We start from the raw sequence: 15869 nt of genomic DNA on the forward strand, positions 1-15869 counted from the left end.
TTCAAATTATTTGATATTTTTATTTTTAATGTGTTTTATAATTTTTTTAATCTCACTCTTTGCCTATAGTAGACTACAAAAATAAATAAATAAAACTTTAATTTTTAAAATTTATATAGAATATGACACACCCCGACCCAGAGGATCAAGGCGTGCTGGCCGTCATGTGAGCGTGACGTAACCAAAAGTGCGACACGGAAGCAAGATATAACAGAATATGAAGGAATTCAAACCAATCTCTAGTAGAACCACCTACTAGAATAAAAGGATGAGTTATAAGGTAAACACATAAATTCAGAGCATAGGTTTAAGTGCAGTCAAGTAGGACCAAAATAAAAGTACAACACCCGCAGGTGAGTCCTACATGTAGAGCGTCTGTCAGAATGCCGGAAAAAGACCTTGAGAGTCACCAACCGCTAACTAGAACCTGGAGGGGCGCAAAACAAAGATGAGTGGGTCAGTAAAATCAAAGATTTTCCAAAACATTTCATTTAAAACATTTATAACCCCTCACCGTAAAACTTGTATACTTTCCCAGAAAAATAGTATATAAACATATATATACACATATCATCAAAACTCAGCTCATATCCATCAACATAACATCTCAGAAATAATATGCCATGACATGCCAAATATAATCAGAAATGCATCAATATCAATCAGGTGAAATAATAAATCAACCGGAGACCCTACAATGGTCATGTACGGCTGATTCTAAAGCTCAACATCCCACTCAGCCGGAGTCACCACAGTGACCTATACGGCCCTGCCGGAGTCACCAACTGTGACATGTACGGCACTACACTGCACATCACTCGAAACTACGTATAGTAGTCTGTACGATGAAAGGTGTATAAATACGCTCTAGTGCTTCTCTCATCAATCATTAGCGCGCATAACTAAGGTCACCCACTAGTCGGAATCACATCTAGTGATCTATACGACTAGCATGTCGGAACCCTCACATGGTCTGTACGACATCCACCTACTTGGATCCAAGACGAGCGTGCGGTGTGGTGAATAATAATATAAGCACTAACACCTAGGGTGCAGGTTATGAGCTTTCAATGCAATTCTCATAAAATAACTCATCTGAATAATATAAAAAACTCACCTGTGCGTCCACCGCGTCAATTAACATATATATGCATCCATTATCAAACTAAATATCTCAACATTTGCATGCATGGCAATTTAAATCATAATTTTCATATAAACGCATTTTCTGGGAAAAATAGTTGTATATAGGTAATACGAAAACAAAACTGCCCACTCACTGATAAGTCGATGGGTCGTAACCCCCGTGACGTCCCTGGATGCGCTCGTCCTCGGGATAAGTGTCACCTATATGCGAAACAACTATAAAAACGTTAATTTAAACACATAACCAACAATTCAAAATAACTTCTCATACGATGCTCAATTTGGGTATATGAATATACCACATCGACCTACTCGACGTCACGGACGTCGAGAAAATTTTAAATAAATTTTTAGAGGCCGCACGCGCCCCCACGCGCCAGGACAGGCACGGGGACGCACGCCCCCACGCGCATCATCTTCCCCAGCCAGTCGCCGGACTGGTTTTTTTCTGGTGGCCGGATTCCGGCGAGTTTTAAAACTTCTTGTTCTCCTTCGTTTCTCAACCATTTTCTTCGTATTTTATACCAAAATGAAGCCCCAAACATGTAGAATCACGATACACTATTTTTAAGCTCCAAAAACAACTAAATCTCACCGGAAAAATCCAAGCAAAACCGGCCAAACTCAACCCTCGTGATCCCGACGTCCAAATCCTTTAAACGAAGCACTCCGAGCTTCATTGGGACCTCACTAAGCTCACTATAAGCTTAGAATTCCCTGAAACACAACATTTCACGTGTGCATGAACAGTGACCAAAAATGGGGGGTTCGGGTTCACGTGAAATCGAAGGTTCCACGTCTTAAAACTAGCACCAATCAACTCAAAACATCACAAGGATGAAGATTCTTACCTTGTTTGCTTCGATCCACTGAGTTTTGGGGGATTTTGGGTGTGGCCGTACGTTTTGGGTGAGAGAGAGTGAGAGAGGGTCGTGAGGGAGGAGAGAGAGACACACGGGAAAGAGGGGGAGGAAAAGGGAAATGTCCCGATGGTGTGTGTGTGGTCTCCAAACAAACCCAACATCAAACCCTAACCATACAAATTTACAAAACCATTAATTTTAATCCATCCCAATTTAAATATATTTTTCCAAAACTTATATAAAGTTAATCCAAATAACGTCACACACACACATACCTTAATACCCGCTAAGGGTAAATCTGTCATTTCACGTCCTTAATAAGAAAATCCCGGGACGAGCTGTGACAGAATAATAATACCATAATGATTAATAAACAATATAACATATCTACTATATCAATTGTATTTTATAGTAAGTTTTTTTTTAGTAGTTTAAAAAATTAAAATCATCAAAATAACTTTTTTCTAATCGTGTCGAAACAGGTTATCCCCGTGTCATTCTCGTATAAACCTGTTAAGGACCCGTTATTAATGAGTTCTTATCGTGTGACTCGATAACGATCTGATTAGTTATCGTGTGAACCGAAGCCCGTTATTTTCGTGTCGTGTAAGAAATTGCCAGGTCTAATGTAATAATGTTATATGTTAAAAAAATATTTTTATTAGCACTATAAAATCTCATTGTGCATTCTTTATAAGTGTATTTTTTTTTCTAAATATAAAAGTTTAGAGTGTACAATAAGATACTCTGGAGTGTCAATAACAACACTGAAAAAAATGATTTTTTTTTCCAATTTTATTGTATAATAATGCTATATATTCAAGTGAAGCTTTAAAGTTAGAGTTTTTTTTAAGCTTCTTTTTCCTGTTTGGTTGTTTAATATTGAACTGGTTTTGTCACTTAGTACTACGGTTTAGTCGTATTCCTCATCACTTGTAAGTGAGAGATCTTAAGTTCAATTCTCACCCAATGTGAATTTGAACCACATCATTACTAGCCCATTGTGAGGCTAAGCGTACCCCTCCCTTTAGTGTAGATAATATTGTTTGTTGAAAAAAATATAGTGAACTAGTTTTGATTATTTAGTGAAGATTACGTTTGTAGCTCTTTTTACTTACTATATAATAACATTTCTAAACTAGTTAGTGAGTCCTAAAGTTTGTTTTGACTTAAGTTATTACTTTCTAACATTAATACATTGTCGTACTTTTTTTGAAAAACTATCTTAAAGAGTTAAATTTTGAACATGACTCCCGAAATCTTAGAGAAATGCCTGGTTATTACACTTAACATTAGCAGCTAATAGCTGATAGGAGATTATATTCACACACCCCAAATTACTTCTCTCACGCCCTTTTAATTTTTCTAATATTTTGCTATCAAGTGTTAGTGGTGTGTAGAAAATATGAAAAAATTAAAAAGGTATGAGAGAAGTAGTTTGACATGTGTGAGAAATAGTTTGACATGTGTGAATATACTCTCTCTCTCTCTCTCTCTCTCTCTCTCTCTCTCTCTCTCTCTCTCTCTCTCTCTCTCTCTCTCTCTCTCTCTCTCTCTCTCTCTCTCTCTCTCTCTCTCTCTCTCTCTCTCTCTCTCTATATATATATATATATATAAAGATTGGGGTCTGCAAGTTGTTTACAAGTTCTTGCATAAAGTAAAAATTCCCATCACTTCTGGAGAAGATGTATAATTTGCAATGGCCACTTGCACAGAGATTTCAGCATGAAAACTAGTAGAACTTTGGGGACCAACTTGATCTAGACTTCTAGTACATGAAACATCTAGTGGGGCTAGAGCTTAGTAGAGCCAAATGGCTTTGAAAACAAATAACTAAACACCATATTAATGAAAATTAATTAATTAATATTATGTTTGACAAAACAATGGTATCCCTAATCTGTCCCTCTTATCTTTCAACCTCGATGTTTGCCTCTTCAGTCTTCATGGAGATAACAATATATAGGTAGTGGGGGAGCCTTTCTATTTTTCTTTTGACTCTTTGAGGGCTCGAGATTAATATATAATACTTCCAAAACACAGATTAATTGATTGAAAGCCTTATTTATAATCTCGTTATAAAGTTACAAACACTTGGATGCCAAAAATCCCGAAGTGATTAAGATATAGATGTTAAATGTTGATCACAATATGTTTAGTCAAATGATTATATTTTAATTTTGGAAACACAAACAACTCCCTCCTAAGAGCAACTCTAACCCTAAATTGTCCCACCTATTCAGTGATTAAATCCACCAATTCTTCCAAATTTACTCCAACTCATGCCAATTGCCCAACCTATAAGGTGGGCCCATCTTTCACGGACGAATAGTCAGGCGAGAATGGCTTGAGGTTGTTTAACGTTAGTCTGAAGTCACCCACATTATCAATTTTCTTTCTACAAGGTGCACACGCACGTGGGTGTGACTTGTGAGTCGTCTGACAAAATCCAGGCGGCACGCTGTAATAGTCTACAAATTTTGGCCATTGGATTTCCCAAATCCCACGGTCCTTTTTAATCTTGATTTTAAAAATTCAAAATATATATATATGTAAAAGATATTGTTTTCCACGTGGTACAACTTGGACTCTTGGATTGAAAAAAAAAAATCATCCAACAACCCATATTAGTTTTGTTATTAAAAAAATTCGAAAATTATAAACAAATACCAAAAAAAAAAATTAAAAGAATATGAACGGTGGCGTGACCGGGACTGAATTGTAATTTCGGATAATAAAACGTGATATGACATGATTAGCTAAAAGTCTTATTCGAAACTAAACATAATATTAATTTTTTTTAAATAAATTTTTAATGTTAATTGCCCAAACAATTTATTTACAGATGAAAATACGACAATTACTGTTCACTAAAATAATAATTGCCAATTGCCCAAAGAGCCAGATAATAATCGCCCTAAGACGTGGAGTTGCCCTAATGGCATTTGCAAACCCATCACTATAAAGAAAATTTCAATCATTATAAAGGCATCAGATGTTTTCCACTTTTGTGCAAACCCATCACTATAAAGAAAATTTCAATCATTATTAAAGGCATCAGATGTTTTCCACTTTTGTGCGACACATTTTTCCCACTCTTGCAGTCTTGCTTTCGAGATCGTTCTACATGGCATTAATTGAATACATGAAAATATGCAACTGAAACACTAAGATATATTTTAAACCTATCACGTATTGTTATGTATTTCAACTGAAATACTAAGATATATTCTAAATCTATCACATATTGTTATGTATTTTAATTTGCTAACGTGGGTGCACAAATATTTACATGTTCCCTACCCCAACTTTTCTTTAAAAAGTTATAGTTATTTTCTTTAAGTACATTTTATATTCAGACTCGGATTTGATACTACTGGAGGACACTAAACTGTTTGACAAGAAATGCAGGTAACCCTATAGTCAAGTAGGTGGTTTTTACTTTCTAGGTTTATGTCTGTGGTTGGAACTAGGGTTTATAGATGTGAAGAAGATTGAGGAAGCTGAATTAGGGGAAACAAAGTAAGTATATCGGATTTAGGGTTTAGAATTCCTTTAAGTTTGTAACATAACTCGACTGCCAATTCCTCCGTCTCCATGTGAAAAATGTGTTTGCTTATACTTACAGAAAGATCTAATGATTCAGTAATGAGTATTAATTAGTGCAAATCATAATCTAATCAATAACACAGCACTTTAATTACCATATTTGATTAAAGCTAGCAAATGACAGCATCATCGTGTTATCATGCTGACAACATTATTCACCCTAGCTCACTCGATCACTAATTTTGACTAATTCAAACTTACAACTCGTTAGCCAAAGCTGCAGCCTCAAGTAGAAACACCGGCGAGTCTTCTAGTTTCTGGTTACTCCCGTCGGCACCACACACTTGAACGATAAACTTGATGTTAGAAGTGCCAGAAGTGACTGCGAGGTCATCGACGTAAAAAGCTTCCACTCGTGCCGCTCCAAGATACTCATGCACCCTTTCTAGCGCTGCTCCTTGATGGCCAAGTGATCCCTTTGCTAGCTTTTCAACATAAATATTATAATTTGTGTATGGATAATCGTTCCCGTCTTTCAACTTCCAAGTGATTTTAAGACTAACGCTCTTGGAACCCTCAGATCCTGTTGCCCATTTGATATATTCACCTTTGACAAGCCACGAATCAGAAGGCGGAAAATCTGATTTCTGCCCACAAGTCTTAATTGAAATATGACCAAGCACTGCATAGTACTCTGTTGAATTCCGAGTACCTTCCTCTGATATGGACTTCAGTCTCCTTTCGTCAAATTCAGGCTTCGACCTGTAGCACAGAGCATGTATTTCTGTTAGTCTGTATCCATTCATTCGGATGCTACTCTTCTGCATGACCCATCCAGGGGAAATTCCTGGCGTTTCAGGTTGACGTGTCATTATCACTTTATCAAATTTGCTTGAGAACTGGTTCAGGTTCCAGTTTACAAGAAGCACCGACTTTCTTTCGTTCACGGTAGAAGAAGAGAATACAAGATGCAAGCCTAGACGAGAATTATTCTCCGATTTCACCTGCATTAATTGGAATATGCATAGTTCAAAACTTGTCTGCGAGTGCACTATATGAAAAAAATAAAATAAATAGAAGATTCTAGGCACATGTACAGGTAGTCTAACGACGATTTGGACAACTTTAGTAACTTACAATGCACGGAAGAGATAGCTTACAGAATACGTAAAGTGGAGAGGTAAATCCCCCAAAAGAACATCTCCTTGAAAGAGCCTAGTCGAGAAATTATCAGAGTCTTCAAGGTTTCCTTTAAATGTGATGTTTCCTCCTCCACTATAAGATGCTTCCTTGAAACTATAATTCGCCAACATACGTTTGAATGAAGAAGAATATCAAACATATCCAAAAAATGTTCTTAAGTTTTTGCAAAGCTTAGGCACTGATATTCGGAAACCCGGTATAAGATAATGTTTATGCATAAGGTCAAATGTTTAGGGTGTAGGGTTTAGGAACTAAAACTTACTCAACATGGACCTGGATGCCATCTGGGGTTGCATTGTCACTAAACTCAAGGAACGGCTGTGACATATCAATAGGAGCAAATTAGCATGCTTGACCATGTCAAAGATTTGACAACAATGCACTGCACCTGCCCGCTAATAGCAATACGCACAACACACGAAAGGAAAAAAAGCATATTAACATAATTTAAAACCAGTAATGTTTCGCAGATGGCGACTGCAGTAAAGCAACAATCCCTACTATACACCCTGGTGCAAGTTCGATCCCCACTGATCCCCTTTCCCCCTAACATTTAACAATTTAACCCATTAATGCTATCGTTTGTAAAAGAAAAGGGTAATGTTCATGCACAGGATTGAACATTCGAATTTGTTATTATAACATTCCATACCACCGACACTCAAGCTCAATGACGTTAGCTTTTTTTTCTTCTTATTCCAATTTATTTTGTTGTCAAGAACTAAAACAAGGAAATAATTCAAACATTCCATCCACTAACAAGAAAGAACTGCCTTCGAACAGCTGGAACTTGGAAAAGATAATAAAATTTGATGATTATGGTTGGATTTTATTGTCATGGCGAACTATGAAAATGCTTGTTTGAACTTGGCAGCTTAAGATATTAACCAACAGAAAGAAAAAAAAATCTAGATATTGAACTTAGAAATAGGCTTTGAAACTCTAAAATAAATTGAAAAAGTTCAAACTGCAAATTTGATAGTAATCAATGAAAAGAGTAGGGAAATAAGAAGAAGATGGAAACCAAACTGCAATCTAACAGTATGTCATTTGACCAAGGAGCGTCTGATACCACAAGGCTATTTGGTCCATACCTGAAACCCTTGGGAAGAAATGTTACACCAAGAAGCATCGGATACTTGCCCTCCGTCGACAGAAACATGATATCCATAACCCTGAACAGTAATACAGAAAAATAGTGTTTAGGTAACGGGTATATGCAGGATATATGAAGTTTATGAACTAGGTCATGCTTCCAACATCCATAAATGGCCCACTGCAGTATCAATACAGTCACGGCGACCTGATCAAAATTTGTATAGAATGGTAGCACTTTCGGATAATTTTGTACCACTCCCCATGATTTTTCCACAAGGGACCACCAACTGCAAAACAAATGAATTTATCAGGAGAAACTTCAGCAAATGTAACATTCATACTATTAAGAACACAACCAGGTCATATTCCGATCTAAATGTGGTTGATTACATAAAGTTCTTTTTTCCAACTAACCACGGAAGGCAGTTCCAAAAATGTTGGCATTCAAGACAATCAAATAGCGTTACATGTAAAAGAAGTGAAGACTACGGTATCATCATGCCAGCTTTTATCAGGAGATACTGCATCCTTTTACTAGCTTTTGTTAAAAGAAGTGAAAATATCATGCCAGCTTTTGTCTGTAAATTAATCTCTATGAACTTATGTAACTGGTACTGGAAATCCGAAATAATAACTAATTAAGTATTACGGACAAGTTCGTATACTAATCAATGGAACTACAAGTTTGTGAAACTTTGCAAATAGGGGCAAGTCAGTTACTGATTCTGAGCAATCTGAAAATTTGGTGGTTGATTAGTCTCATAGATCCATCCGGGAGCAAATATGGCCGTTGATACACCATCCTTCTTCAGCACATCTAGTGCAACACTTGTCTGATATGCAGAGTTATTAAAAAAACAAAGTTAACTACAAAAAATAGACTCCCAGGAAAACCACCCGAATTCTCCATTACATGGAGTTGTAAAAACATTCATCATAAAGAGTTGCCATGTTGTTCATTTATAATGGCACTTAAAACACTCACTCGGCACAGTGAAACATAATCAACTCCCGGAAAGGTTCTCATAACTCACGATATTAGTGTCTCACTTACATTCCATTGTCCACCACCGAAAGTGCCCCTTCCAAAAACATCAATTCCCATGTAGACATCATACTTTCTGTCACCAGCAACAGCTGCGGAAAGCCTCGGATAGGTTTCCTGCATGCCACATAGGTTTAACTGTGTGAAAGAGTATTTAGAGAACAAAAACAAACTTCCATAAGGAAGAAGTGAAAACCATACCTTCCATGTATAGTTCACGAAAATTCCATCACATATATCGAAGAAAGGTTTATTCTTTTCATTCAGTTGATTTTGCCAGTTAAGTTTACCATCAGTTGTAACACTATCATACCTGCCGAATAGACAATAGTAAGTCAAATATAAACTTTAAACGGCACGCTATATCAAAAGGGGCAAAAAATTAAGTGACGGGAAACATCAGTAATATCTCCAAACACTCACCATATCACCAAAGAACCAGGCACAGAGGAATGCATTGTCTGGGTTAAATGGCTGACAAATGCTTTCAAATTAGGGATTTGGTCCGAGTTCAACTCAACCTCCATATTGATCTGCAAGTAGCAGTTATCATGAAAACTCAATAAAAAGAGTGCAATAGAATGAATTTCCGCCAAACAAAATAACGGAAGAAAGCATCAGTTTCAAAATTGAAACTTCCCTATTTCTCATGACATCCCTCTTTCCTTGAACTGTCGGAAACTTAAAAACTTCAACCATGAATACTATGGCAGCTTGCTATTTAACTTCTTGAACCAGCAGAACTGGAGCATTCATCTTTTCAAGAAATACAACAAGTTCCCTCCGTGTCATGCAAGTGTGTTACCAAAAAATCGTAAGCCAGATCATATGGCTGATTAACAAAGCTAAAATCTAAAGAGAACTTTAACGAAAAGTTCCAGATACCGTTCATTTTATCGAAAAACCATATTTTTACATGAAAAAAATACAGAAACTTGAAAAAAAGCATGCGGTTAGGGTGAACTATATACCAGCCATCCGTCGAAGCCCAAAGCAACGACAAGCTCTGCCAAGAACTCGGCATACATTTCAGCAGACTCTTTGGTCGACAGCAATTTGTTGCAAATAAGCTTCCCTTCATCCCATTCTGTGATGAAAGTCCCCAACACCTTATATTCCAATATAAAGAACCAACAAAGTTAGATTCCGAAATTCCTTTCAATCATTTGGAACTAAGAACGGCTCGAAAGAAAAACAAGTCTTAATCCACACCCAAAACATAAACAAATCAAAAGTTCCCAGAAAAAAAAAAACAAACAAAGGACAACACTTTGTGTGTTTCCAAACTGAAATTCTCAACCCGTCTTGAACTTACAAAAAGTCAACTCATCTCCACATTTATCACCTGAACACACAAATATGTTTCCTTAAGATCCCAAAATCCCGAAAGTTTCAGATTACCTTAACTCCATGTCTGTGAGCAGTATTAGTCCAACACGGAGGCGGAAGAGTGACAAGGCTATGGGAAAAGTAGATGAATATATCGATCAAATACCAATGCCATATCGCATACGCGTTCGGATTGGTCCCTCCCTGGATCCACTTATCATCGCCATAGCCGCCCGCCATGTCATGGCAGACAATCACTCTGGGCCTGTCGGGCAGCGACAGGGAAGGCGACGCGGATTGCAGAGGAACCGTGGATTTGTTAAAAGGGTAGTGAAAGGACTCGAAGTAGGACCTGGACTCGAGGTCTTCGAGAGTTTTGATCGGGTAGGAGATGGGAACGGCGGGTTGGGTCGGGTCGAACGGTGGAGGAGTCGGGCCGGAGGATTGGTGGTCCGGGGCGGTGGCGGGTTGGGACATTTTGAAGAAGGGGAAGAAGACTTGGGCTTTGCCGCGGAGGAGACTGAGGAGAGAGATTATGGTCTGGCAACTAATATAGGGGCGAAGACGGGGAAGAAGCATGTGCGCAGAGAGAGAGAGAGACTGACCGACTGAGGTCGTTGCTGACGTTGCAGTGGTTCTGGTTTGTAATTGGTGGGAAATTGGGAATGTTTGAAAACAACAAAAGACGGACTTCAAGTTGAGGAGAGATTTTTCATTCTAACGGGACACAACTGGTATTCCATGTGTTTTAATAGTAGTGAAAAATTTTAAAGCCTGTTTGGTATCCTATTTAATTTTTAGCACGCATATCATACCATTTGTATAATGACACGTGATATATCATCCAGTGTACTGGTCACATTGAAAAATTTCTTCTGTACCTGGTCAGGCAACGATCATAAATGCCAAGACTTTTTTGTTTGTCAACGTCAACAATACAAGAGTAAAACCTTGGTTACGCCCTACCAGGTCGGCTGACTACAACGTCATCTGTTTGACACCTCTTACACAAGTACCAAGACTTTTTGTATATAGTTCTTGTTTGATCTCACGCGGCTTCCACGTGATGTGATATTTGTTCTAGTCAGACATGCCATCAAAATTTTATTGCCGTACAGTGAGCTTGTGACTAGTAGTTAAACATAATTAACCTTGCGTTCGAGTTTTTTTATTTGAGTTCCCCTCTCAGCTTCGATTGTAAAGATAAAAAACTTAGCATCCTGTTGGAACCAAATTCGCCACAGATCCCTAACTCTCAAGCAAAAAATTAAGTGACTTTGGAACATGGCTAGAAGATGAGGTGTCCACACACAGACTTGTTCTCTTCGACTGAGAGCCACAAGAAAGTAAGAAACTATTGATAGAAATGTTTACCACTCTTTGGATCGAGTGGTCATTACTGTTCAATGTGCCATGTAATTCAATACCAAACTGTAATCAAAGTCGCTTTGATTTTCTTCCGTCTGGTACAATTATCTGTTTCTGCAATCTCTATCGTACGAGCTTAACACGGTTACAAAGAGTGTAAATCAAATAAAACGAGTAAAAGGGACCCTATATCGAAAACTAGCAGGAGCAAACTTTCACCTCCAAAAGTGTCTCCCAACAAATTTTGCTGCATCTGTTAGTTTTGTCTTTTGAACAAGCTTGAGGATGCCCTGGGTGCTTTTTGCTTGATCAAATATGATCCGCATCCGGCTTGAAGGGCTCTAGACTTCCAATCTTCCATATGTCTGGATGCTTGAAATCATATCTGTATATATATGCCTTCAAATCAAGTCTTCTGTTCCTGTTAACTTTGCAAATTCACTTTCGTCGATGGCCCCCTTTTTGAGCTTCTTTAGCAAGCGGTATTCTCTTGCCAACTCATCTTCATCTTCAGCTGTCTGGATAGCACGCCTCTGCTTACCCGTTTTCTTCCTCATTGCAGCATCTGAAGCATTTTGGATCTTTTTGGTTTTTTGAGGTTTCGGTTCTTGCTGTTTTGCTTCTTTCTTCGATTGTAGATTCCTCTTTCTTTGCTTCTCGCGAGATTTATCCCTAAATAATAAACTTTTTCCTTTAGCAACGGTAGCTAGCTAGGAATGAAATTTTATACCCCACTACAACCACAGCATGGACTCATAACACGTCGATGTTATACAACCAAACAGTTGGAAATTGAAGGGAGTTCTTACTTAAATTTGATCTCCTCCAAGTTGATGTCTTCAACAGGGATGAAACCCTCTGTGGAAAGCGAGTGGTGCTTTACCTCAGGCATTGCAGGGAGCTGCAGTAGTCCGAATCCCATGCCCAACTTCCCGACTTCAAGTTCTTTCCACCTGCATTAATTAAAAGTGTAAATTAGAGATTTTTTTTTTCTTGGCCTGAATTAATAGGAGGTCCTGTTAGACACCTGAAAATGTACGAGCAGTGATGTTCTTTATATGCACGCATGTAAGAAACAAATGCTCTGAGCCCCTTTTCCATAACATCGCGGTCCTTTTTTGCAGCTGATCGGATCTGAAACAAGTTTTAAAACAACGTCACTTCAACTACTAAAAGCTCTCATCAAAACAACTAGATAGAACACCGTAAAACTAAGCTTGTATTTACAAGACAGCTGCATGATGGATAAATTGATTCAATCAATAGCATTGAAATAAATGGGCAATGAAGTCAATTTGTTTTACATAAAGTGCTGGCATCATTGGACACATTGTCAATCAATGTCTGCTCAGTAAAAAGAAGCCTGAATTACAACAGGTACAACGAGGAATAAATTAAGAAGATTACTTTTCCACAATAAGATTTGATAGAGTGCACCATAAAATGACGCCTACCTGAGGAACAACATCAGCAACATCATTAGAGCATTTCCTTTCCTGTAGAGGAACTCTTCTTATCCGTAGGAATTCTACATAAGCTTCCTCCTGCAACAGTGTGACCAAAATAAGCACCTTCAACACCATAAATGAAAGCAACACAGAAAATAAGAAAAGAAAAACGAGTCAAACAGATTCTATAACTAAACCTTTGGCAATAGAAAAACAATCGCACTTCCTTGTCTACCCATACGAGCTGTTCGGCCAACTCTATGCACGAACACATTTGGATCTTGAGGGGTATCATACTGAAATATCAACAAACAAATGGATTATACTATTTAGCTTTCAAAACTGGTGATGACCATCTACATGCTATTGTAAGCTACCTGCACTATACAGTCAACGCCTGGAATGTCGAGCCCTCGCGCAGCAACATCAGTACACAGAAGGACGCCACTTGAGAGAGATGTAAATGAGGCCAAAGCTTTGTCCCTTGCGGCCTAGAAAGCAGAAAATGTTGAAAAAGCAGAGAACAGTGAGTTCATGAAATACTAACTCAAAGATCGACCGAGTATACTGAATCACTGATCTATTATGTTTTACCTGCTTCATCTTCCCATGTAGAGCAATCAAAGGGAAACCCTTCAAAGGACCAAGCAATGGAAGAACAAGTCCCCAGTAGTCAACACAAGCACAAGTCATGAAGTATCTACAGAAGAAAACACAGAAAAATATGAAAATCACTTTACAATGCAAAACAACCTTCAACTCGAAGCTAATTCGACCACATTCACTAAAACATACTAATCTCGTATTACTTACACTATGGTCTTGTTAGACTTATTCTTAACAAGAAGATCCACAAGCTGTGACGGTTTTTTGTCTCCCTCACACTCCAGATACTGTATGAGAGTGCACGGTCAAAGGCGAAAACAATTCAATAACAAAGAAGCTAGACATTATTGACAAATTAGTAATCGTTGATGTTATGTTATAGAGCATACCTCAAGGGCAAGGCCAGAAGGTGTTTTAGAAGAGGCTAATTTTTTCCTTAACGCCGAATCACTCGATTTTGTTTCAGCTCGTACTTCAACCCTCACAGGATTCCTCAGTCCTGCTCTGGCCAGTTCTTCAACTGCCTCAGTTTGGGTAGCTGAAAACAGACCAGTTCTACGAAGCTTCGGTAATCGAGACATAATATCATTTAACTGCTTCTGGAACCCCATATCCAATAGCCTATCGGCCTCATCTAAGATCAAAATCTGCAACAATTATTGACAAATGAGCCTCTATCAGCCTCATAAACAATCGAATTCCACGAAACAAATTTCAATCAAATCCCAAAACATAAAATTTCAATTAAATCTTATCAAATGCAACTCCATTTACAAATGCATTACCTCAAGGTTCCGCAAATCCAAGCCATCAATGCGTTCCATAATGTCGAATAGTCTTCCCGGCGTGCCGATCAACAAGTTGGCTCCTTCCTCCTCGATTTGTTTCACGTCGGATTTCACTTGGCCTCCACCAACCAAAAGGACGCACTTGAAATTCGGCAGCGTCGAAATGAAGGGTTTCGCCACATTGTATATCTGCGAAGACAGCTCCCTAGTCGGAGATATAATCATTCCCATCACCTGCACAAACACAAAATTTTCTTTTTCTCTCCGTTTCTCTTCCATTTTCTCGGCAACCAAACAGTGTCTTGCAAGTAAAAAAGAAAGAAAAATAATTAGTGGTGTGTAGCAGACCTCTTGAGGTTTTGGAGTGGTTGAAACTCGCCGGAGTATCTCCACCATCGGGACCACAAAGGCTAGGGTTTTGCCTGAGCCAGTGGCGGCGTCCACCGCCACGTCCTTGAAGCTGCATAGTAAGGGGATTGTGGCGGCTTGAACGGGAGTGCAGAACTCGAACCCGCCTTGGGATAGGGCTTCGAGAACCGGTTCGGAGAGCGGCGGCTTGAGGTCGGAGAAGCGGGTGTCACTCAAGGCGCTGTTGGGGTTGAAAGAGTCGGCGTCCATGGCTTTCTGTTTTTCTTCGCGGTTCGCACAGTTAGGCTTTCCAGCTTCCGCAGCGGCAGTATAAAGTTGGTCCTGTTTTCTGTTAACGACCTGTCGTTTGGGGTTTGTCACGCGCGGTTTAGTTGGTTCGGCCCAGGCTTTGGTTCAAACTAAATTGTCTATTTCTTATTTTATTTCAATACTAACTACATTTTGCACCTTTCAGATTTAAAGTAATTTTAAGATTGGGTCATGATGTTTTAATTTTTTCACATTGTCCCTTATAGTTGGTATATTTACATGTCTAATTATCTATTAAATTGATGAGTTTTCTAGGATATGTGATCCAAATGTGGCTTACATGTCAATTAGTTACGGTTTTCGTGCTCGCCATATCATCAATTTAATGAAGACCTAGATAATTCATTAAACCAATGGTGTAAATTGATACAATTTCAAATCTTGGAGAGTAAGGTGAGAAAATTAAACTTCATGACCCATTTTGAACATCACTCAAGTACATAGGGTGTTACCATTTCCGCCACCACCTTTGTCACACCATCACCATCATCACAAGTCCACAACCACCACCACCATCGTCGCTGCCATTGGGACCACAACCACAACTGTCATTACCACAACCATTGTTGACACCACACCATACCTTTATAATTGTTGATGTCATCTCCATCACCATTGATGGCCTCACCGCCATTACTATTACCACTGCCTCTCTATTATTGTCATCGCCACCACCTATGACTACAACCCCGATCCTTATACCATTGCCACTATCACCACCATCATCATTGCCAACACCGCTGCAATC

The 15869-nt window shown here is 38.6% G+C and overlaps 2 protein-coding genes across 2 annotated transcripts; both read right to left on the reverse strand.

The window, feature by feature from the left end:
• Nucleotides 1–5704: 5704 nt before the first annotated feature.
• LOC103437613 (cytosolic endo-beta-N-acetylglucosaminidase 1) lies at nucleotides 5705–10810 on the reverse strand. The gene is made up of 11 exons (XM_008376099.4): nucleotides 10306–10810; nucleotides 9876–10013; nucleotides 9328–9437; nucleotides 9106–9217; nucleotides 8914–9021; nucleotides 8580–8692; nucleotides 8065–8146; nucleotides 7856–7936; nucleotides 7024–7079; nucleotides 6719–6854; nucleotides 5705–6562 (listed from the first exon to the last, which is right to left on the reverse strand). Exons 1-11 carry the CDS (start codon nucleotides 10708–10710, stop codon nucleotides 5816–5818), a joined length of 2088 nt encoding a protein of 695 aa, XP_008374321.2. The 5' UTR covers nucleotides 10711–10810; the 3' UTR covers nucleotides 5705–5815.
• Nucleotides 10811–11665: 855 nt separating this feature from the next.
• On the reverse strand, nucleotides 11666–15190 carry LOC103437622 (DEAD-box ATP-dependent RNA helicase 18). The gene is made up of 11 exons (XM_008376111.4): nucleotides 14792–15190; nucleotides 14441–14677; nucleotides 14045–14302; nucleotides 13863–13942; nucleotides 13644–13749; nucleotides 13427–13540; nucleotides 13247–13345; nucleotides 13056–13145; nucleotides 12629–12735; nucleotides 12411–12554; nucleotides 11666–12273 (listed from the first exon to the last, which is right to left on the reverse strand). The coding sequence occupies exons 1-11, from the start codon at nucleotides 15059–15061 to the stop codon at nucleotides 12003–12005; spliced, it is 1776 nt and encodes a 591-aa protein (XP_008374333.2). The 5' UTR covers nucleotides 15062–15190; the 3' UTR covers nucleotides 11666–12002.
• Between the last annotated feature and the right edge of the window lie 679 nt (nucleotides 15191–15869).

This window comes from Malus domestica, chromosome 01 (assembly GCF_042453785.1).
Source record: "Malus domestica chromosome 01, GDT2T_hap1".
In the NCBI taxonomy this organism is placed as follows: domain Eukaryota; kingdom Viridiplantae; phylum Streptophyta; class Magnoliopsida; order Rosales; family Rosaceae; genus Malus; species Malus domestica.

What these genes read in the sequence shown, in the direction of transcription:
- LOC103437622 (XM_008376111.4), bottom strand. Translation starts at nt 15,061, where the DNA reads ATGGACGCCGACTCTTTCAACCCCAACAGCGCCTTGAGTGACACCCGC. An exon ending in GCGTTGACTGTATAGTGCAG is followed by an intron (nt 13,346 to 13,426) that starts GTAGCTTACAAT and finishes TTGATATTTCAG; the next exon opens with TATGATACCCCTCAAGATCC. An exon ending in TTGCTGATGTTGTTCCTCAG is followed by an intron (nt 12,736 to 13,055) that starts GTAGGCGTCATT and finishes AACTTGTTTCAG; the next exon opens with ATCCGATCAGCTGCAAAAAA.
- LOC103437613 (XM_008376099.4), bottom strand. Translation starts at nt 10,710, where the DNA reads ATGTCCCAACCCGCCACCGCCCCGGACCACCAATCCTCCGGCCCGACT. An exon ending in CTCACAGACATGGAGTTAAG is followed by an intron (nt 10,014 to 10,305) that starts GTAATCTGAAAC and finishes TTGGAATATAAG; the next exon opens with GTGTTGGGGACTTTCATCAC. An exon ending in TCGGTGGTGGACAATGGAAT is followed by an intron (nt 8,693 to 8,913) that starts GTAAGTGAGACA and finishes TCTGCATATCAG; the next exon opens with ACAAGTGTTGCACTAGATGT.